Genomic DNA, 23,562 nt, shown 5'->3' with positions numbered 1-23,562 from the left:
ACAAGCCTCTGCTGTTGTGGGGCAGCCGCATTGGTGATGCGGGATGGGCCATTCCCATCCCTGTCATGAGCTGTGGTGGCTCAAAACACCAGTGTTTGTGGGACGGTACGTGTGTGTGCGTGCACCTACACACTGAAACTTCAGATCACAGTGAATCTAAATCCTGACTTAAAACAAGGGTGGGGGGGGAGCTGTTAGAGTAGTATGCTCTTGATCTCTTAACGTTCACTTAAGTGGAGGATGCAAATTGGAGGGCTCCTATCTCCCTTAATTGCTTTCTCCCTTCCTCCCTGGACCCTTCCGACTTGGGGTTTTTGGGGTGGTGGCTAATTTCGTCCTTCCGGTAATTGCCTCTGAGGAAGTTGTGCTCTGGGCCATGGTGGGCTGGGTGTGGGACCAGGCCTCTGTTAACCTTTTGGGTCACTGTCTCCTCTCCTGGTTCTCTGGAATAGCTGTGCGGTACCTTCTTACACACAGTGATGTTTCTCGCATTTGTTGTAGGAACTGTGTGTGGGGATATTTGCGACAATGCTTTATTTATGTCTCTGAGCTATCTTTTCAACTCCTTTTGTAGTCTTTATCAACTAGGGTTGTGTGAAAGAATTCAGTCCAACAGAAAATAATTTCAGTAAATATTTTCTTGGTTCTCTCAAGGATGGGACATGCTATGCCTTCTAGATGCACACGAGAGAAATTAATTCGTCACATACACGTGTTGCCTTAGAGCATCAGGACTTAATTTTCTCACAGAGCCTGGGTTGACAAGGGTTGCTTTAGAGTGTTTTTCTTTCATAATGATTGAGGAAGAAATCTTGATTCATTTCGGTCAGTATCCTAAGTACCTCTTCTCACTGTCTAGTATGCAACTCAAGTGTTCTCTCTGACTCAGAGTCAGGGGAAGGTCTCCTCTGGGTTCCCTTAGCTGCTTGTCTGTGCCACTAGTACCACAGCCTGCACCGTCACATTGTACTAGAATTATTTTCTTAGCCACCTCACAGATAAGGGGAGGATGATTATAATTACAGCCTCTTGATCTCTTTGACAGTCACTTGGATGGAGGATGCAAACTGGATGGCTGTTTGTACAGTAGCCCTTGGTAGAGGTTCTCCAGAATCTGGCCTTAATCCATTGTGGTGGACCTACAGGATGTCCTCCAGTCATTCTGCCCTCGTATTCGTGGTGTCCTGTGGCCCCCCACCAACTCCACCCCCCCCCCCCCACACACACAGTAAATAGGGCTGAACGTGTAACCACTGGGATATGGTAGAATTGATGGCACATGACTTCTGAGACTAGGTCATGAAAACTTACTGGCTTCCACTTTGTCCCTTTGGGAAGCACCATGTTTCGAGGACACTTAAACAGTTCTCTGGAGGGGTCATGGGACCTCCTACCCGTAGTCCACACCAGCTGACCAACCATGTGAGTGAGTGGTCTTGGAAGTGGATCGTGCAGCCCTGACTGACATACTGACTCATGAGAACTCTGAACCAGAACCACTCAAATAAGGTGCTTTGGGACTCCTAACCCTCAAACTATGAGAGAATAAATGTTGACTGTTTTAAATAGCTAGGTTTCAGGGTAACTTACTAAGCAGTGGTTGATAACTAATACATGTATTCTTCAAATATAGCGGAGCACTTGACTCATAATGTTAGGTCACACAATGTGTGAATAAATGAGTTACTAGTAGCGACCTAAAAGGCCTTTTGGTAGTTTTAGGCACCCTTTCCACATATTTATGTAGATACGTAGATAGATTCAGGTATATAACATTCTTAAATAAATCTTAAATGAATAATTGAGGGATTCTGTACAGTGTCAAGAGAAAATTATATGGCAAGATTTGGTTATCCTGTGTTCCACGATATTATCATATAACCTAAAAAATGTGTTGGAACGTCATAGTCACTGTCCTGTGTGTAACTTCAAATTATGTTAATGGTTTTGGGGAAGAGTCGGGAATGTTAACATTGATGGTGGGACTGAAGGTGATTTTTATTTTTTTACTTTATAATTACCTGTATTTTTTCAAAATATTTTACAATGAACTTATTATAGGTAAAGGTTATTTCTAAAAGTATTACCAGTAATATTATCAGAACATATATGAAGAGTTCATTGTTCTTTAAGCTTGAGTGAAGTCTAAAGCAGTACCTTTTTTATTTTGCTTTTTTAAAGGCTCTTTTTATTTCTTTTTTATTTTTTTATTTATTTTTTTTTTCAACGTTTATTTATTTTTGGGACAGAGAGAGACAGAGCATGAACGGGGGAGGGGCAGAGAGAGAGGGAGACACAGAATCGGAAACAGGCTCCAGGCTCTGAGCCATCAGCCCAGAGCCTGACGCGGGGCTCGAACTCACGGACCGCGAGATCGTGACCTGGCTGAAGTCGGACGCTTAACCGACTGCGCCACCCAGGCGCCCCTATTTCTTTTTTAAAAATGTTTATTTTATTATTTTTTTTTTACATATGAAATTTATTGTCAAATTGGTTTCCATACAACACCCAGTGCTCATCCCAGCAGGTGCCCTCCTCAATACCCATCACCCACCCTCCCCTCCCTCCCACCCCCATCAACCCTCAGTTTGTTTTCAGTTTTTAAGAGTCTCTTTAAAGCAATACCTTAAAAAAATCATATTTATTCGTCCACCTATTCATACTCAGTCCTTAGACATTTGAGTACCTGCTCAACGCCAGGACCTTTGCTGGGCTCTTGCTCTTAAAAAGCTTTGGTAATGGTTGACCTTGATCTCTCCAGTGGGGACCTTTGTGTGCACATAAAGTTGTCTGACACAGTGATGAGAGATGAGTTCCAGCTGAGGCTCCTAAATCAAGGAAGACATCACAGAGAAGGTTCTACTGGAATTCAGGTTTCTCATGTGTGTAGGAGCCAGGGATGAAACAGAAGAGGAGCCCAGCCAATTCGCTAAACTGATGAGTTCGAAGAGGTGCTCTGTTCCCAGAAGGACAGAGAATGAGGTGGGAGCCACATTCTCCCTCAGATTCCTGGATCTTGGGGAGTGGAGGTGGGTGTTTGGTGAAACTGGTGAAATGGGATGTTCCATCAGAGGGATTAAGAGGAGGTGACAGGTAGCTTTTTGGCAGAAACACCAATTCTTTCATTCTCTTTGTCACTTCCAGTGTAAATAGTGCAAAATTGGTGTTTTCCTTAATCATCATATGGACAAGAACCAGAAAATAAGCAGCACCGTTCTCCATTTTAGGATTGTCATAACTGGATCAACACAGCATCGTTCCTGTTTCTTCCTCAGGAGAAGGCAGTGACGTCATGTCATATTCATAAAAATGAGACTCGGGTGTGACATCAGAATGTGCTTGGAGAGTCCCCTTCATACATGGTGTCTTAGTTTTTGCACTGGTTAGGGTGGCTTTCATCCCTGTGTTCTGCAGTTGCAGAAATCAAAACTCGGATTGAGTGATTGCCCAGAGCTATGGGGTCTTTCGTGGACTAGAACCTGGGTCTCTGAGTCTTTATTTGATTGGTACATGTATATCGTGTATATTTTTGATGAACATTTTCCCCCACTGAGTGCGAAAGATTTTTTTGTTTTTGTTTTTGTTTTGATATAGAAACTGTGGTCTAATTGATACTTAATCCTTTGCATTCTTTCTCTGGGGTTAGAAGGCTTAATAACAAAACGCTTGCTCGTCAGGGCTTTGGTTCTGTCAGTTCAGAGAATTGTCTTAGGGTTTGGAAAATACTGGGTCTGTACCGTGCCTCGAGGACACGGCCACAGCGATGAGATCTCGCAGCACTTCACATTACTGAGGGTGTCCTTTAAGCGCCAGGCACCGTGCTGATAAGTGCCTTCTTTCACGGGCTAGTTCCAAAGGGACGCCAGTCTCCTGATGGTGCTTTTCTCCATGACCCCCAGTCACTGCCAGCACCTGCTGGATTTGCATTGGCTGCGTCTCCCCCTTACTGTACACGGCTGACAGGCAATTTCCATTCCCACAAATAACAGTGATCCGTTTTGGACAAGGGTAGCGACGCCAGTAGCCCTTTGTACAGATGTGGACGTTTGGCACATGGTAGCTTTGGTGTCACGGGCAGGGAATCATTTTATTCAGTGCTAGTATCCTGATGTGTCATGGGATGCCCATTCACGCCTCCTGAAATAGACGCTGTCTGATGCCCTGAGCACCTTAAAACTGTCGATTGTATGGGCCTTGGAAGGCTGGGAGGCAGGGGTGGGGGGAGGAGGATGCAGGGGAAGGGCACCAGGTGCAGAACAATGACTTCCAAATTATGTCACGAGCCGCCAGCCACACGAGCACTGTACGGCCTCATTACCACATGAAGTGCCACAGAAGGGCCCTTTCATTTTCTCCCAGTGACTGTTTGCCACAGTCTTGCTATAGGGGCTCATGGCGGGGGGATACACTGCTCACCCCCAGTTAACAACGGAGCACAGAATCCTGGCAGAAGGAACCTCACAATGTACCCCGGGGCTATTTTTGATTACAGTGAGTGGCTGTGACTCAGAGTGTGCCCTGGCAGATGACGGCTTCCCCCCTCCCCTCCCCATCCTCCTCCCCTGGAGATGAGCAGGCAGCCCGTGTCCTTTGTACGTTTCCTTGGCCGGCTTCTCCTGCCGCTGCAGTTCACTGATCTGTCCACAGCAGCCGGCCCGCAGGCCTGACAGGGCTCTGACAGTGGTTTTTACCATATATGGCCATCAGAGCTCTGGGGCTGTCAGCCGGCCAGGATAATTTCCTTCCTTTGCTTTGATTGGCTGCTTGGTGGCTCACAGAATGGTGGGATCTGGGAGTGTGTGGTGAAGGGAAGCCACTGAGTCAAGTGCAAAGAACATTTAACTCTTTGCCGGTTTTTTGGAGTGTGAATCTGGGCTGAGCACACGGGCCAGTGCTGCCTGCAGAAGCCCTCGGTGTCCAAACGTTATAACCTAAGTCTGGGGAAGCAGCAAAGAAAAGGTTTCTGAACTCAGATTACCCTGAAATAGACCCAGGGTTTAGTGGACAAACATCTGCAGTCCTGATTTGTCCAGAAGCCTCCTTATAACCATGTGCAGCAAATTTCCTGCTGCCGAGTTGAATATCTGTGCTCGTTAGGGGTGGGACCTGAGTTGAGTCCAGGGGAGGCTGAGCTGGGAGGGGTGAGTGATGGAGCACGTGTTGGCTCTCTTAGAGGAACGGTGACTTGGGTTTCTTTTCTGGCTGAGCTTTGTAAGTCATGAGTAAATGATACAGTCTGCTGAATTGGGTCTGTCCTCCTGTCCTGCGTGTTTATAACTGCTGCAAGGTGTGAACTGCCTCTGCCATGGAACCCAAGGCATTTACCTTAAAAAAAACCCCAAAAAACAACCTACACTATTTTTCTGGTTTTCATCCCTACTTACTTCAGGGAGGGTGGATTTTTATTCTGAAGCTTGTATGTAAACCCGTGCAGAGCTGGGATTGAAAGGGGTGGTAGCTCTGGAACGCTTCGTCATTCACAGAGGGTCCTGGGGGAGACCCCTCCAGTCATTTGCTTAGTACAAGCAAGCGATTACTCTGCTTTCTGGTTTGATACTGAATGGTTTAATTTCCTCGATTTGCAGTTATATCAGTAGTTATTTTGCTTTTCAGCTTCTGCTTTCAAGCTGAATTTTATTTTGACTAGATTCCACCTCATCTGGGGTTCCTAGTTTTTTGTTTGTTCTCAGACCAGAAGTGTTTGGAATTACGTGTCTGTAGTGATGAAGTTTTCACTTTACAGATTTTGTGTTAGGAAATACAGTGCCTATTCCCGATTACATATTTGGGTGCAGTTGAGTAAGGAGACGTTCACTTCCACTGTTTTTGCTTTCTGATAATGAAATCAATAGTTTTACAGTAACTTCTCTCAGATTCTTAATGAGGACTTTTAAAATGGTCTATGCAGTATTAGACCCAGGTTTTAAAGAGGGCCCGTGATAACCAAAACAACCTGTTTGGCATTTTCTCTCGTACCCGAGAAGACTGTTGTTTTTCGCTCACAGGCAGGTGAGGCCTCTGCAGAAGCGCCCTGCCTCTCCCTGGCAGCTCGAGTGTCTGGCTTACTTTCCAGGACTGGGTAACCCAATCTGTGTGTTTTATTCCAGGGCACCTCTGCTTACCCTCAAGGTTGGTGTTTTTGGTTCTCTTAAAGTAAAACCTCCTCCGAATGTACTACTCCTGGGTCAGGAGCTATCCCTCTTGGTGACCAGCTTGTCCACAAGTCAGATATCGTGTGCCTCAGGCTTTCCAGTCTGCCGTGGAAGTCCCTGTCTCATCACCTGTGCCTCTCCCCAGCTATCTTCGTGTGAAGCAGCAGGGCCTGAAGAGATTTCAGCAGAGCGTGTATCTACGTAAAGAATACTGATACCAGAGAAAGGTAGTTGAAAAACCAGAAAGCCCACTTTAATAGACATCCTTTTTGGACTCCTTTGAACTCCACACGGTGTGTATGGAGCCCTTCTGCCTGGCGGAAAACTTTTCCTTAGCTTCTGAGCATTTGCTTGACTTCCCGTCCTCCGTACGGTGTTGGGGAGTTCTCAGTGTGTCCCTCCAAGGCCAGCAAGGAGTTATTGTCAGTTCCTTACAAAAAAGATCCTCAAATGTATGGATGGAATGACAAAGTTATTGAACTTTGGGCATATAAAGTGATTTTGATTAACATTTTTTCCTAAAATAAAAACTTATGTGAAGATAAAGTAGGGACAGACAGTTTGCAAAATTTTTGTCTCTTGTTCCTTGATTCAGGATAGGGTAGGGGTTGTGTTAGACCCTTACATCATCCGAGGGTAGAATAGCCCGTCTGGATAATAAGCACAGATTATAATGATGGGTCATGAAGCAGCTGGATAAAATGACTGTAGGTCCGAAGCTGGAAAGGCGCTGGGAAGCTGCCGTGCCGGACCAGCCAAGAGGGATGGTGTGGACTGTTCTCAGAAGCCAGCACCCTGGAACAGTGTGGGTGTCCGCGTCGCTGAATGCCAGGACGTCAGCTGGAAAGACGTCGTATGCAGAAGGAGCGTCTTAAGGGGGAACGCTTGATTTGACTGATAAAATTAACGTGTCACTTTTTTTAAATTTATTTTTTATTTTTTTAACGTTTATTTATTTTTGAGCTAGAGACAGAGCATGAACGGGGGAGGGTCAGAGAGAGAGAGGGAGACACAGAATCTGAAACAGGCCCCAGGCTCTAAGCTGTCAGCACAGAGCCCGACGCGGGGCTCGAACTCACGGACCGCGAGATCATGACCTGAGCCGAAGTCAGACGCCTAACCGACTGAGCCACCCAGGCGCCCCAACGTGTCACTTTTTAACACCGTGGGAGTTTATTAACTTTTTGGAAACCTGTGTTATCATGAGAATGAGCCTGCTGGGCAAAGTGCTGGGTAGCTGTACCGAATGGTAACATTTTGAAAGAGCCATCCATTAGATGCTCCCAGAGCGAGCAAGCTAATGTGTGGATTGAAAATGGTTATCATGTGAGGGGTCGTTGTTACATCAAGAAACAGTTATTCTGAATGATCTTTTATAGAATGCAGAGGTCATGTTGGCAGCTTCCTACTGTTGACTTTGGAGTTTGGGAGGGTGAAAATGTCTGCTGGTTCATCTGAGCTATACCATTAGCTCCTTTTATTTATTTATTTATTTATTTATTTATTTATTTATTTATTTATTTATTATTTATGAACTAGAGAGAGAGCAGGGAAGGGACAGAGAGAGACAGAAGATCTGAAGCAGTCTCTGTGCTGTCAGCACTCATGAACTGTGAGATCATGACCTGAGCCAAAGTCGGACACTTCACGGACTGAGCCACCATTAACTCCTTTAAAGACACATCCCAGAGTGGAGCTCCTTTATAGGAACAAATATGCAAGAGGACTACTGTACATATTTATCCGTAGATATTTAGAGCGTTTTGGTTGCCCAGTACTGCCCTCAGCATGTAGGATGAGTTCACTTCTTAAGTATGGATTCCTTTGTGTGTGTATGTTTTAAAGTTTTATGTATTTCTTTTGAGAGAGAGGGGCAGAGCGAGAGAGAGAAACCCCAAGCAGGCTCCGTGCTGTCAGTGCAGAGCCCAACATGCACGGCTCAGTCCCACAAACTGTGAGATCATAACCTGAGCTGAAATCGTTGGATTCTTAACTGACCCGAGGCACCCAAGTGCCCCAGTGGGGGTTCCTTTTTGACATGAGGTGTGAGAAGTAAGGGGCACTGGTAGATGTAGGTGGAACAGTTATGGTGTCCCATTGAAATTGATGGGAAATGTTTTGAACAACTGGGAATATCATGTCATAAGAGTTACACTGCATTTTGTATACCTCAGGAGGAATGTGTTTGCAAAGTTATTTAAAATTACGAGTGTTCCTTCTTAGAGCAGTTAGAGAATACATTTACTGGTGCTTAAATTTTGATTTCACTTTCCCCTCTCCAAACATGCCTGTTGGAGGAAAGTGTTGCCTAACTTTGGGTTTAGTTGAAGCATCAGTTTTCCAGGAGCTCTTTTGAGTTTTGTGGCTGCTTTGAAATTTTTGAGAACTTTCCCCAAACCCAGAGTAAATGATAATGCTGGTGTCTAGGTGGTTTTCTGCCACGATGCGGATTGGTGGCTGGAACATGTCAAAGCCATCAGCCTCAGCTCGGGCCAGCCACATGGAAATTGTGCTGTCACACCTCTGCCTTGTGCCAGCTGTACACGCACTTTGGAGGCTGAATTTTCCCTGGGGCTCATGTTGCTGGGCCCTGGGCAGGCCAAAGGATCTTTCAGATAATGATAGTGCATAACTCGGTGCCCTGACCTAGTCCACTAGTATTCCCCAAGTGTGTGAACGAGGCTCGGGGCCAGAGCCTTTGGTAACCTGGGTCATTTTTTGCCCCTTGAGTTGACTTGCTGGCAATTCCCACCACTTGGGAGTTTTAGCTAGAGAGGTGTACATAGAGTTCTCCCATGGCAAGTGGCTGGGACTAGTAAGTAATCAATAAATTTGTACACATTATTTAAAGCAGGGAGTCTAAAGAGTGACAGACTATTCTCAGCTAAACTTTCAATTCCATGCTAGAAAAGTGGGAATATTCTAGATGATGCAGCTGAGGTGTGACACATCCTTAATGAGACAGTGACCTGATTTGTTAGTAAATGAAATTACTCTCTATAGGAGCCTTGGAAAATTGATAGGTAGTTCTTAAAATAAACCACCATTTAGTTAAAAAAAAAGGGCGGGGGGGGGGCTGGCATTAAATTCTTGTAACTTTTCTTTCCAGCCTCTGCATTTATTTACATTTGCTGCTTAGAAGCTCAGGTGAGCCATGTTGCCAGCCTGACTTACAGTGGGTGTCTCTTTTGAATGGCCCCCCACACGCCAGCAATTAGACATGGATGCCTCGGTTCGTTGACCGGATGATGAATGAGGATGCGTCATGGGTAGGAATGAGAAATACATTCTCATTAAATGCTAGTGCAGGGGCGCCTGGGTGGCGCAGTCGGTTAAGCGTCCGACTTCAGCTAGGTCACGATCTCGCGGTCTGTGAGTTCGAGCCCCGCGTCCGGCTCTGGGCTGATGGCTCGGAGCCTGGAGCCTGTTTCCGATTCTGTGTCTCCCTCTCTCTCTGCCCCTCCCCCATTCATGCTCTGTCTCTCTCTGTCCCAAAAATAAATAAACGTTGAAAAAAAAAATTTTTTTAAATGCTAGTGCAAAATGTTTCTCAGAACGGTGCGTCCACATCTTTACCATATACGGCCACTGTCGTATGGTTTCTTTCAGTTTCCTTGTACCGAGCTCTCAGCAGTCTATAAGTGCCCAGCTCTGCCCTTTTAATAACATATACTCATAGGGTAAAATATGTTGTGCTTTTCTCTTAATTGATTTTATTATGGGTAAGAAGATACTCAAGTGTAAGCCCTTGAAATCGTGATCGCTGACCCTTGATTGATTTACGTACATCCTGTATGTAAAACGATTAGGGCACATTTATTTTTTTCAAAATTTTTTCAAAAATTTTTTTTCTTTTTAGAAAGAGAGCGCAGGCTCCATGCCCAGCAAGTAGTCAAAGTGGGGCTCAAGCTGAGCCCCTGAGATCATGACCTGAGCCGAAATCAAGAGTTGGACACTGCACCAACTGAGCCATCCAGGTGCCCCAAGTGTGCCATTAAGATGCCAGTTCTTCTCACACTTTCTTCCTTTTTTGTTCCTTTATCAGACATGTAGTCGATGGCCTTTTTGTTCTGCTGCAATATGATGCTACTTTCCCTGTTTTATTTGTTGTAAGGATTTGTGATGATGTTTACAACCAGAGGAAACAGCTGGTGGCAGGATATCATTTTTATGAGCTCTATTTCTGATGCCCAGCTGCCAATAGTTTTAACATTACTGTTGTGCCTTTTTCACAACCCATGGCCTAGTGGGAATTTTCCTGCCCTATGGAAATCTAGTACGGATGGATCGTCACTGATGCTTTAGGTCTGTGCTGCTTCACTCCATTTCTTTATTTAGAAAATGGGGACAGTAAAGATGCTATATCATGAAGCAGCTTGGTGAGAATGAAGATAGAAAGGTCTTCGTACGGTTCCTACCATGTAACATAAGCATTCTGAAAGGGTTCGCAAGTTTTCTTCTTACTTGGCTTTGATGGGAAGGAGGGCAGTTGGTAGCAGTTGCCCTTTCAGTGGGATTCAAGTTCCTGCGAAAACATTCAGCTCTTTAGTACTTTGATGCTCTGGACTTGTCAGCACTGAGCTGAGAGTGGAAGAGAGGCTTACTACTTACTATTCTCAAATGTCTGACTTGACTGAACGGTATCTTTAAGCCACGATTGTGTAATTTTAACCTAAAAAAAAAAGTCATTAGTAAGTTTCACAGTATAATTAAGAACAGCTTGTATGAGAAAAAATTATTTGATGTCCTTGGAAGCTCAGAGTTTAGTAACTGTACCTTGCCATCAAAGATGCCAGACGTGGTTTGCTGGGCAGAGCCTAAGAATGCAAAGATAAAACAATTCAGATACAAAAACTTTTTTCCCTTGGGAGTAAAGTTTTTTCTTTTTTTAATTATTTTTTAAGATAGGAGACAAAATATTAGGACACTCATGTACTCACCCACAAGATTAAACAGATGTTAATATTTTACCATGTTTGTTTCCTACCTCCCATTTTTTAAAAAACAATAAAGCATAACAGATGTAACTAAAATACCATTCCCCTTTTTTCCTCTTCTCCTTCACCAGAGGTAATCATTTCCTCAAAGTTGGTATGTATTCTATTTGTGTACTTTTACTACATGTGTATGTATCTGTACGTAGACTGATTTTTGTGTGTGTTAAGCTTTTGTGTAAGTGGTATTTATTTCCATACCAAGGACAGTTAAATTGCTTCTGCTTTTTTCACCATTCCCAGTGATGCTGCGGTTAATATCCTTTCTGTGCAAATACGGGAACCTTTCTTTCCCACAGACCACCTCAAATGGTATTGCTCAGGGGTGGGCAGTTTCACCTCTACCTGTTTCCAGATTGCTCTCAAAAAGAATCGGAGCCGGAGCCTTCTGTGAACGGTTGTTTGGAATTCCTCTTTCCTGACATCCTTGCCAACACTTGTAATTAGGCTTCTAAATTGTTGCCAGTTTTAATAGGTATAAGATGTTACCATAGCATTTTAATTTCTAGTTCACTGAGTGAGACCAAGTGTCTTTTCATACATCTGTATGGGCTTTTCAAGTTTACTTCTCTGTGAATTCAGTGCTCCTGTGCTCCTGTCGTTTGCCATCATTCTGTTAGGTTGTTTGTTGACTTTGTTGGATATGGATGTTGCATATGTATTGTCTCTGTCTGCAACTTGTCTGCACTCTGCTTATGTTCTTTTGTTGTTCTTGAGGGGAGTTTGCAACAGTGTTTGTCATGTAGGCTTCAGTTTCTCTTTGTCATACCGTCCTTTGTTATCAGGGTGGTACAGTCCTTAAGTGAGGGGTTGAGCGGTACTGCTCTTTTCTGTTCTCTGGGAAGTTTTGTCTGAGCCGATCTCTTCCTTGAGTGTTTGGTAAAGCTCTCCTGTAAAACCACGTGGGCCTAGTGGCCTTTGGTATTACGTGATTAGATTCATGGGGAGGTAGGTAGTATGTGGACTTTTGTTACTGGTCTTTTATGGCTATTGGTCTATTCAGCTTTTTTATTTATTGACAATTTTTTGATATGTTTTTTTCCTAGGAGATTGCCTCTTTCGTTTGGTGTTTTAAAATTTATTATCAGATGTTATTCCTAGTATTTTCATATTATGTGAATTTATACCATATTTGTAAGTTACGTCCCTTGTTAAATTCCTGGTATTTGTGCTTTCTCTTCTTTCTTAATCTATCCTATTGTGTTGATGTGGCTTATTATTTATTTTCTTTCTTGTTAATTTCTTTTCATAATTTTACATTCTTTGGGTGTGCTCTATAAAATACGGCAACCTTTTCATGTGCTTATTATCAGCTCCTTAATTTTCAGACTTTCTGTATATGTGCAGTTAAAGCTAATTGATTTACCGTTAAGATCTGTTTTAGCCCTCTCCCACAAGTTATGAAACGTCATGTATTTATTGATCAGTTTTAACATTTCTATTGGCCATTATGACTTTCTATGTGAATTATTTAGTAAATTTAAAAAATTTTCAGATGCCTCAGGGATTTTTGGTTCATATTTTTTCTATTAATTTTTAATTGAATTGCATTGTACTCTGAACATGCACTATGAGGTATTGATTTCTTGGTATTTTGTGAGATTTGCTTTGTGGTATCCTAATTGGTCATTTAAAAAAGGTAATGTTTAATGTGTGCTTGAAAAAAAATGTTCATTTTTAAATATTGGCTCCAAGGCTAGATATATCCATTAGATAAATCTTGTTACTTTTTTTCCCCCAGTGTTTATTTGGTTTTGAGAGAGAGAGAGAGAGACAGACACAGAATCCGAAGCAGGCTCCAGGTTCCGAGCTGTCAGCACAGAGCCCAACGCAGGGCTCTAACCCATGAACCGTGAGATCGTGACCTGAGCTAAAGTTGGAAGCTTAACCGACTGAGCCACCCAGGAGCCCCAAAGCCTGTGACTTTTGTTGAAGTCTTCTACATTCATACTAATTTTTGTCTGTTTGCGTGAGAGTGAGTCTTTGTTAAAATCTCTTAAGATTATGGCTTTGTCATTTTCTCTTCATAGTTCTCTCCACTTTTGCTATGAATATTTTGAATTTGTGCAGTTAGAGGAATTAGACTTCCTAGTGCCTTTAGCATCCCAGTGAATTGTTTCAATATTATACAGTGACGTTAATCTTTAATAGTGCATTCTACCTTAAAGTCTGTCCTCACTCAGCTCTTTGGCATATATTTTTACGGCCTTCCCCTGCTTTAATTACTTTTTAGTTTTCTTGTTTTTTGTTTTAGAGAGAGAGAGCATGAGCGGGGGAGAGGGGCGGATCGGGGGGAGGAGAGAATCCCAAGCAGGCTCCATGCGCAGTGCAGAGCCTGACTTGGGGCTCGGTCCCACAACCCTGGGAATCATGTCCTGAGCCGAAATCAAGAGTTGGACACTCTGAGCCACCCAGGCACCCCTACCTTTTTATTTTTTAACTTAGTTCCTTTATTACTTTTAAAATATGTCTTGTAGCTGGTTGTAATCAAATCTGAGACATGCTGTCTTTTAGCTGGTGGGTTCAAGATGTTGATACTACAGTTACATATTACGTATATCACAGTATTACTGTAAAACGAACACCCGCGAGTCCACCGCCACCTGCATGAGAAATAGAATATTACAGGGAGTAGTAGCTTCCGGGCTGGGTCACTCACACAGTTTTTGTGAGGATGCAGTACGGAAAACAGGGAAAACAACCTGGCTAGAGGCCTCAGCAGCAGTTGCTTCTTTAAGGAGAGATGGGATCAGGGATATGACAGAGTGGATTCCAGCAGTTGTTGAATTTGGGGTGACGTTTATTGAGCCCTGCAGGTGCTGGGAAAGTACTTCACCTGGATTATCTTCAATTTGTCTTCACATCAGCTCGTATAGAAGGAATCACGACATTCTCAGTTTACAGATGAGGAGATGAGGTGGAGTGATGAAGTCATTTTGGCCAGGGCATCAGAGCTGGAACCTGACAGAGTCGTGACGCCAGCCCAGGCAGTCTGCTTCTCAGCCATCTGTGCTTTGCTGCCTGTAAATGACCCGTGTGGCCCTCCTTATAACACCCAGGTTCTGTGTTCATTGGCACTTTCTTTTAGGATTCCTTTTCTGGCGATGCAATTCCACAGGTCCAAACTGGGTTTAATTCGATTTACAAGAGAAAACGAGCATGTGAAAAAACCTAGGCTTTAGGTCTGTGGACAGGGCCATCTTCACACCTCAATTTAGAATTGCTTCTTTTCTCGGCAGAGAACCTTTCTGTGCCTGGGTGGCTCAGTCGGTTAAGCATCTGGCTCATGGTGCGTGAGATCATGCGTCAGGCTCTGTGCCGACAGCATGTAGCCTGCTTGCGATTCTCTCTCCCTCTCTGTCTGTCTGCCCCTCCCCCCACACTCTTGAACTGTCCTTCTCTCTAAAAATAAATAAGCTTGAAAGAGAAGAAAGAAAACCTCCCAGAAGACTGTGATCCCCACAGGCCTGGCTGAATGCCCTTCTTCTGTGTTCCTGCCACCTGTGCTTGTCCTGTGGCGCATGTCTTCTGCTGCACCGTATTTGGTGGTTGACATGGCCTCTACGTCCCGCCAGGACAGGGCTGCCGTGTTTACTTCTCTGTCTCTAATACTCAGCACAGCGTCTGGGCCCCATGAGAGTTCATAAGTGACACGTGTTTGTCCTTCTTAATGATAGAATAAATTAATGTATTAAACTAGAAGAACTAGTAATAAAAGTAGTTTTATATTGTGTATTTACTATATTCCAGGCACCATACAGGCTTACCTCATTTATTGCACTTCACAGATACTCTTTTTTCCCAAACCAGGTTTGTGGCGATCCCCCATCGAGGAAGTCTGTCGATGCCATTTTCCCAACAGCATTTGCTCACTTTGTGCCTCTATTACATTTTGTTCGTTCTTGGAATATTTCAGACTTTTTCGTTGCTGTTACATTTATGGTTTATATGTGATCAGTGATCATGACTCCGTGAAAGCTCACATGATGGCTAGCATTCTTCAGCAATAAAGTACTTCCTAATTAAGGTTTATGCATTGTGTTTTTTTAGACATCATGCTGTCGCACAGTTAATAGACTACCGTATGGTATAAATACAACTTTTGTGTACACAGTAAAATTGAAAACTTCATTTGACTCACTTTAATTGCACTGATATGTACCAGAGCCTGCCATATCTCTGAGGTATATCTGAAATTAAATTTTTTACATACCATATACAGATAGTTGTAATACCAAGTTATGATTTACCTAAAAACTTTATTTCATTTAATCCTACGGTAATCCTGGGAGATGAGTATTATTGTCACTCCTTTCACAGATGATGGGCTGAAGCTCGGATTACGTGACTTGCCTAAGGCCACCCACTGTTTGAACAGTAGAGCCTGGATTTGAACCCATATCTGTCTGACTCTCAGTACTGTGGTCTTTGTGTTTAGCATAATTGCTTCTCGGGACATTTCCACAGTTGAGTCACAGTGGAGAAATCACAGAATTCCTTGATCTTGAAAATTTTCTGGGAAGCCTTGCCCCAGTGTTGTACTGACTTGTCTTAACAGGCGAATAACACAACAACAAAATAGGTTCAGCTTTGCTTGGCCACGATTCCTTGTTGTACGCCCGCTGTTAGAGCATACAGGACCTTGGCATGGATTGCACCAACATGTCTAAAAAAGGAAATAGCTTTTGTGTACCTGTTACAATAGCATTTGTCTTGGTCAACACAAAATTGGCTTGATAAGCCAGGTTGACTTGTTAGATTCAGATGTGTCACGTGAGTATATCGTGATGGTTACTTATGATCAGCATTGAAAAATGTTTTTTTAATGTTTGTTTACGTTGAGAGAGAGAGAGCATCCATGAGTGAGGGAGGGGCAGAGAGAGAATCCCAGGCAGACTCCACGCTGTGCATGGGGCTTGATTGCACCCACCATGAGATCATGACCCGAGCCGAAATCAAGAGTTGGACACTTAACCAACTGAACCACCCAGGCGCCCCTGAATATTGTATTCTCAATGAGACGTGGACTAGATAATGGGTGAGATCTAAGCTAGTGTTAATGAGTTGGTCTGGCTGACTCTTCTGTTGATCAAAGACAGTAAAGAGACTGAGACAGTCTTATACAGATTGAGCCCCTAAGCATTAGCTAAAGCTTTTCTTTTTATTACCCTAACTTTGTGTGCTCACAGTGCCATTCATTTCCAGAACTAGTGATTTGTATATTCAAGGGTATTAGCTAATTTTACTAAGAGTTGTATTTAACATTTTGAGTAACACCAAGTTTTTTGTTTTTTTTTAACAGTAAAAACACACCTATAATTTACAAATTGTATTTTGGTGAAAAGATTTAGCATTCTCGTTCACTATGTCTGCTAATGCAGTTGATTAAATAAAAATCTTTGTGGTTCTAGAAATTTGGATCCTTGTAATTTGGTGGCATGTCCTTGGCAGTAGCTATTTCTGGACATAAAACTTGACAGTTCTTACTAGTTGACATTGACCGTGATATATAGATACTTGAGAGTTTGGGTGGAGGTAATAAAGGAAAAATGATTCTGAGCAAACCTACAAACTCTGTGGTGTTGGTGTTACACAGTACGTTTGTTTCTCTCTTCTTTCAGACTGGTCGAATTGACAAATCCTACCCTACAGTATGTGGCCACACAGGACCGGTGCTCGACATAGACTGGTGCCCACACAACGATCAGGTCATTGCCAGCGGTTCAGAGGACTGCACGGTTATGGTAAGCTCCCAGGGGGTGGCATGCACACAGGCCAGTGAGACCTACCTACGACTTTCAAAAAGCATGTGTGTGCAGAGGCTTGAAAAGCAGAAAGTCATAGCAGTTTTGATTGTCCATTGGATTATACCATGATTTAGTGAGATGAAAGGACAACTGTAGCCAAGCCTTTTATAAGCCCTTCTATCAAAGAGGTTGTACTGTATTGTTTTTCTTCTTCTTTTGTATGAGTGTGCATGTGGATGTGCTTATTGGCTGTTGTCACGTCTGCTCCATGGGAAGATTTTGAGGACAGTAAAATGACCTTCCAGTAATTCTGTGAATGCCATTGGACCACATAACTCCTCTCCCTCCCCCAAAAGGAAAGAAACTACCAACATGAATGGAATCTTCATAGTGAAATAAGATGCCAAAGGTTATACGTATAAAATGGGATATATCGCATATATTGGGAAATTGAAAAGTTTTGCAATAAGTAAAGTGCTTATTTTCAAGCTAACGTCAGAAGGTGTGTTCTGTCTAGTTTGACCCTGGTTAAGAAATTCCTTCTTATTCAGGTAAACAAACAATATGAAAGAATTTTAAAGTAAGTTCTTTACATTCCCCCATTTAGATTCCAAAAGCAGATTATGTGTGAAACCAGGCTTTGGGATGCTTTTTAATGTCAAGCGTCTTGTTCTTGATTATGTTCTTCTTAGCCTTGAAATGTAACTGTGGGTTTGGATCAGTTTTTAATCCTAGCCCCAAATATGTTGAAAGGTTAACATAGGCACAGATGGGGAGTAATGCATTAAGAGCTGAGCTAAGTGAAGGCCGTGCCTGCGTCAGTTACAGGCGCTCTCATGCATGTCAGGTGCAGAGCTTGGAGACCACTCTTATTTCCCTCTTCATTTTCTGTGGACCGAGCCAGACTTAGAAACCGTGTTTGGAAGGCTTTTTTATTAATTAAAATTATTTGACATAAACAAATTAATGCCTGAACTGTGTCATTTAAACATTTACTCATTTTTCCTCATGGACTTTTGGCTGAGGAGAGCTCCTCCTGTGATTTCATAATTTTGGCAGCCAAATCATATTAAGGAAATATGTTAAAAGGAACTGTTCTGCTTAGTGTGCCTTGCTAAATTGATTATTTTCATGGCTGCAGACACATTTTACTAAAGGAAAGGAACATTGTTTAGACCCTTGATGCCAAATCTTAAACTGAGAGTATTAACTTCTCTTGAAGAAGCAAGTTTGATTCATCTGAAAAATAAAACAAAAACAAAACAAAAACGCTTTTTATTATAAAACACGCTAAATAAACAGGTAAGGGAGTTCAGTTAAGTGAATCCCGTGTAACCATTGCCCAGGTCAGGAAATAGAACTTTGCCAGCCTTCTCAGACTCTCCCTGTGCCCCTTCCCTGTCGTAAACACCCCCCCCCACCTCCCTCCCTCCAAAAGTATCCGCTACTCCCCCTCGTCATTCTCCATGGTTTTAATCACCCAAACGTGTATTTCTAGACGCTATAGCTCAGTCTTACCACTTTAAAGAACTTGGTACATCTTTTGTAACCTCTTGGCTCCTCTTCCATCGTTTTCTTGTCCTTGACAATGAATCTGATGAAGAAGCCCGACCTTTGACCTGCATCTTTCAACTTAGTTTCTGATGATTGCACATGCATGGTGCATTTCAACATATTCCTCTGTCCTCTAAATTCCCTATAAATTGGCAGCTGGATCCTGAAGTGTGATCACATTCAGGCTCGATCCCCTTGGCAAGATGATAGCTAGTGTTACGTTCTTTGTTCAAGAGGCCCGTGATACCAGGATGATTCGTGCAGCCGTTGATGTTCAGCACCCAGATCCAGCAGATCCTTAGGGGTTGCAAAATGGTGATATTAAATTGTGTTACTTTGTTTTCAGTTTTTAGCAGGTAAAAATTGTAAGGGGATGCCCCCTCTTATCTACTATTTGGCCAGTAGTACTGTTCATATAGGAAAGTAGGACAGATGCTTGAATCTCTCCTTTTGTTTACTCAGTTTTCAAGATAATGAATTGGTTCTCTCTCTTCCTCAGAAGACGACCAGTTAGGGTTTTTCCCCCTTTCATGTCATTTTGAATTCATGGATTGGAACATCTTTCGTGGGTTTTGATTCATTACAATTCTTATCTCAAAGCCCAGGTCATCCACTCTTTGTTAATAGGAACTTGTTCAAGGTTCCTGAGTCCTTTGACATACCCTGGTTGTTTTTGATAGCTTCCCTGGTATTTGGTATGGTAAGGCGCTCCGTGCTTATCTTGGACATCTCTTCACCTAGACTTCATATCAGCCATTTCTCTCCGAAGCTCTGGTTTCTTTCTTTTTTTCTTTTCCTTTTTTTTTTTTTTTTTTTTTTAATTTTTAATGTTTATTTTTGAGAGAGAGAGAGAGAGAGACAGACAGACAGACATAGCATGAGCGGGGGAGGAGCAGAGAGAGAGAGGGAGACACAGATCCGAAGCAGGCTCCAGGCTCCGAGCTGTAAGCACAGAGCCCGACGCGGGGCTTGAACCCACGAACCGGGAGATCATGACCTGAGCCGAAGTCGGACGCTTAACCTAATGAACCACCCAGGTGCCCTGCTCTGGTTTCTTTTAATGGAAAATAGAATTTCTAGATCACAGTCTGGGTGCTAGGAATGGTCATTGTTACCATGGTGATCACTTTTTAAAGACTTGGCAGTAAATGGGGCTAGAATATACATACATATTTAAAGATAAGATACCATGTGACCTCACTTTAATATTCCCTGTTAAAATTCTGGACTATGTAGTTTTAATCTAACCTTCACTATTGCATTTCTACCTTCTTGCATACTGAGAATCCGGGGTCTGAAGGGCTCAGGGGTGAATTAGACTGCCCTGATCTGTCCCATGTCTCATGCTTTATTACTATTACATACAACAGATTCAAAGCAAAAATACTGTTGTGACCACCATAAATCAGTTTATGATTACTGAAAATAGTTTCCACAACTTTTTTTTTTTAATGTTTATTTATTTTGAGAGAGAGAGAGAAAGAGAGAAAATCCTCCAAGTAGAGAAGGGGCAGAGAGAGAGGGAGAGAGAGAATCCCAAGCAGGAGCCCCGGAAAGCTACAACTTTTTAATCTTCGCTATTTCTGTTCTCCCTCTTTAAAAATGATGTACTGATGGAGGTGTCTGGGCGGCTCAGTCGGTTAAACATCCAGCTTTGGCCCAGATCATCATCTCACGGTTCGCGGGTTTGAGCCCTGCATCAGGCTCTGTGCTGACAGCTCAGAGCCTGGAGCCTGCTTCGGGTTCTGTGTCTCCCTCTCTCTCTGCCCCTCCCCTGCTCACACTCTGTCTCTCAAAAATAAACAAACATTAAATTTGTTTTAAAAAAAAAATGATGTACTGATGTACTCTGGGGGTGCTTGGGTGGCTTAGTTGGTTGAGTGTCCTTTGGCTCAGGCCATGATCTCATGGTTGTGGGACTGAGCCCCACAAGAGGCTCTGCTGAGCATGGAACCTGCTTAAGATTCTCCTCCTCCCTCTCCCTCTCCCTCTCCCTCTCCTTCTCTCCCAGCTTGCACGAACTCCACTCTTGCTGTCTCTAAAATAAAAATAAATAAATAAAAATAAAATGAGGTGCTCTGTAATTCCAAGATCACATAGCCATTATATTTAACAGCCTCTCCTTAGTTCTGTAAGCATCCGTATTTAGTGCTCTCCATAGGTCCTTATGTCGACCTCTTTCTAGTCACTTAGACCATCTGAAGCTCCTTCCCAGGTAGATTCTAGACCTCAGTACACTAGAACCCAACCAGAGAGTGCTCGACAGGCCCCACACTGAGGAGAAATTCTCAAGAATGGAATCAAAAGAAAAGGCTCATGGGAACAATATTTTCTAAGTTCTTCTACATAGATAATGGCTGGTCTGTGATCTTTACAAATTTGAAGGTGAGTTTTTCTGGATATAAAATCTTTGGTTCACAGTCCTTACTCAAGTATGTAAATATATTATTCCATTTTTTTTTTTTTTGTCATAAAGTGTTGTTGTCAAAAGAAATCAGATAATCTAATTCTTTCTCCCTTGTAAACCATATATTCTTTTTGCCTAGATGTTCATAAGATTTTTTTTTCTTAGAACATAGTAATCTATGGGGCTGGCTGGCTCAGTCAGTTAAGCAAGCATGCGATTTCAGCTCAGGTCGTAATCTCACGGTTCGTGGGTTTGAGCCCTGTGTTGGACTCTGTGCTGACAGCTCAGAGCCTGAAGCCTGCTTCGGATTCTTTGTCTCCTCCCTCTGCCCCTCCCCTGCTGATGCTCTGCTCTCTCTCAAAAATAAATAAACATTAAAAAAAACCCTTTTTTAATATAATAGTAATCTTGCTAGAATATTGTTGGTTATTCTGAGTTGGCATTCCATGGTTTGTGGTATGTTTTTGGGTTTGGTTTGGCTTTGTTTTTAAAGAGAGAGCTGGAGCATGTGCCCACGAGCTGGGGGCGGGGGGAGGTAGGGTGGTGAGAGGGGAGGAGAGAGAGAGAAGAAAATCCCAAGCAGGCTTCACACCCAGTGTGGAGCCTGACTTGAGGCCCAATCCCATGATCCTGGGATTATGACCTGAGCCAAAATCAAGAGTTGGATGCTCAACTGACTGTGAGCCACCCAGGCGCCCTATGGTACGTTCTTTCAGTATAAGGTTTCAGGTCTTTTTCCCCCTCCCAGGAATGTTCTCTTCAATTACAGTCTTTGTATTTGTTCTGTTTTCTTGCCTTGGTTTTCTTCTTCAGGGACTCCTGTTAATCCATATGCTTTGTCTTCTTTACCTGTCTCCAGTATTGTTTAGTTTTTCTCCCAACCTTATTTCTAATTTTGAAAAAATTTTGCTACCTTACTTTTGAGTTTTTCAAGTTCTGATTTATGTGTCCTGGATTTTATTTTGTTTTGAAATAGTATGTGATGGTTTTTACCTCCTTTTGAGCATACCTTCTTAGCATTCTTTCTTTAATTTTTTTTTTTTTTAATTTTAGTGTTTATTTATTTTTGAGAGGCAGAACATGCGCAGGGGAGGGGCAGAGAGAGAGGGAGACACAGAATCTGAAGCAGGCTCCAGGCTCTGAGTTGTCAGCATAGATCCCAGCCAGGCTCGAAATCACAAACTGTGAGATGATGACCTGAGCCGAAGTCGGCCGCTCAACCGACTGAGCCACCCCGGTGCCTCCTTTCTTAGCATTCTTTTATTGTTTATAGGAATGCTATTCTATGCCTTATTCTCTTTGTTTCTTATAGTAATTTGGGGGGCCTTGGCTTTTTTTTCCTTTTAAATTTCTTATGTTTATTTTTGAGAGAGAGAGAGAGAGAAGAAAACGTGAGGAGGGGAGGGGCAGAGAAAGAGGGAGACAGAATCCGAAGCAGGCTCCAGGCTCTGAGCTATCAGCACAGAGCCTGATGCAGGGCTCAAACCCACGAACCGCAAGAGCATGACCTGAGCCAAAGTCGGACGCTTAACCGACTGAGCCACCCAGGCGCCCCTTCTTATTTTCATGTGCATTTAGAGTCATTCGGAGGTGGCTTAGTGCACATAGCCAACCTAACTTCACAGAGCTCCCCCCGTCTGTCCTTTCCAGGGGGCGTTCAGAATCATGGTGGCTTGCTTTCTTAGATTTCCTAGCCTGCCTTTCTTTGTTTTTGTCATTCCTTTGCCCCTCTGACTTCTGTCTTTCTCAGATTTGTTTCCATTCCTTGGAATTTCTCACTGTGGGGCCTGTCTCAGAAAGGAGCCCTTTCTGGTTGACCTGTGGAGTACGGGGTCTGGACTGAAGTCTAGATTGCTCCAGCCCCTTCAGACCTTTGTATTCAGGTCCCCATCCTCACCTGCTATTGGAGAGGACAAAAACCTTCCCAGTTTCCATTGCTAGTGTCATAGGGGCCTACTGGTGTCAGGTCTGTGAAGCACCCCATTGCTGCCCCGTGACTTTTCCACACAGAGACCGATAGATAATACACAGGTCACGTGGTTATTGGTGGTTTCCTCCTCCCACTTGCATTTGGGGATTATCACCTAGTTCTGGGTTTTTGTTTTGTTATCTGCTTGCTCTGTGTTTTTATGGAGAGATTTGGGAAGATCCCAAAACTGTGCTTGCCACTAACACCACCATCCTTCCAGAATTTTCTTTGTTGCCCTTTTATTGGTATTGCCAGACTAAACATTTTGTAAATTGAGTCATGCTTTGAGGTAAATCCTCCCCCTAGTTTATTTTTTTAAGCTCTTAAGAATGGCACTGATATTTTAATCGTTTAAGGTCCCCCAAATAATTTGTTTTTATTATTGGGGCAATTACAAGAAGCTTTTGTAGCTTAGCAGTTGAAATGAAATTTTGAAGAAATAGTTGATTGTCTCCTACCCCACCTCTTAATACCTCATTTTCCACTTTGCTCTCCTAAAGGTAAAAGAACACTGTATGATAGATCAGACAGTTTCAAACAAAACCATTTTTAAATTTTATGTTTACTTTATATTTTAAGCAATCTCTGTGCCCAACATGGAGCTCGGACTCAACAACCTGAAATCAAGAGTCACATACTTACTGATTGAGCCAGCCAAGCACTCCAACACCATTTTTTTTTTTTTTTTTTTTTTTAAAAACAGAAAAGCTTTCTTTAGTTTCCCAAGCCTAGGCTGTTG

General features: G+C 42.9%; 1 protein-coding gene across 3 annotated transcripts in view; it reads left to right on the top strand.

Annotated features, from left to right (window-relative positions):
• CORO1C (coronin 1C) overlaps nt 1-23,562 on the top strand; it is a 77,091-nt gene that overhangs the window by 31,842 nt on the left and 21,687 nt on the right. For all 3 annotated transcript variants that reach the window (XM_045458253.1, XM_045458252.1, XM_045458251.1), the window contains one exon: nt 16,768-16,890. In XM_045458253.1, the coding sequence (XP_045314209.1) occupies nt 16,888-16,890 (3 nt within the window). In that variant the 5' untranslated portion in view covers nt 16,768-16,887. The remainder of the gene's footprint in view (nt 1-16,767; nt 16,891-23,562) is intronic.

Source organism: Leopardus geoffroyi, chromosome D3 (assembly GCF_018350155.1).
Source record: "Leopardus geoffroyi isolate Oge1 chromosome D3, O.geoffroyi_Oge1_pat1.0, whole genome shotgun sequence".
Taxonomy (NCBI): Eukaryota; Metazoa; Chordata; class Mammalia; order Carnivora; family Felidae; genus Leopardus; species Leopardus geoffroyi.
Note: the sequence above shows the minus strand (reverse complement) of the source record. Positions and strands in the feature narration are given on the sequence as shown.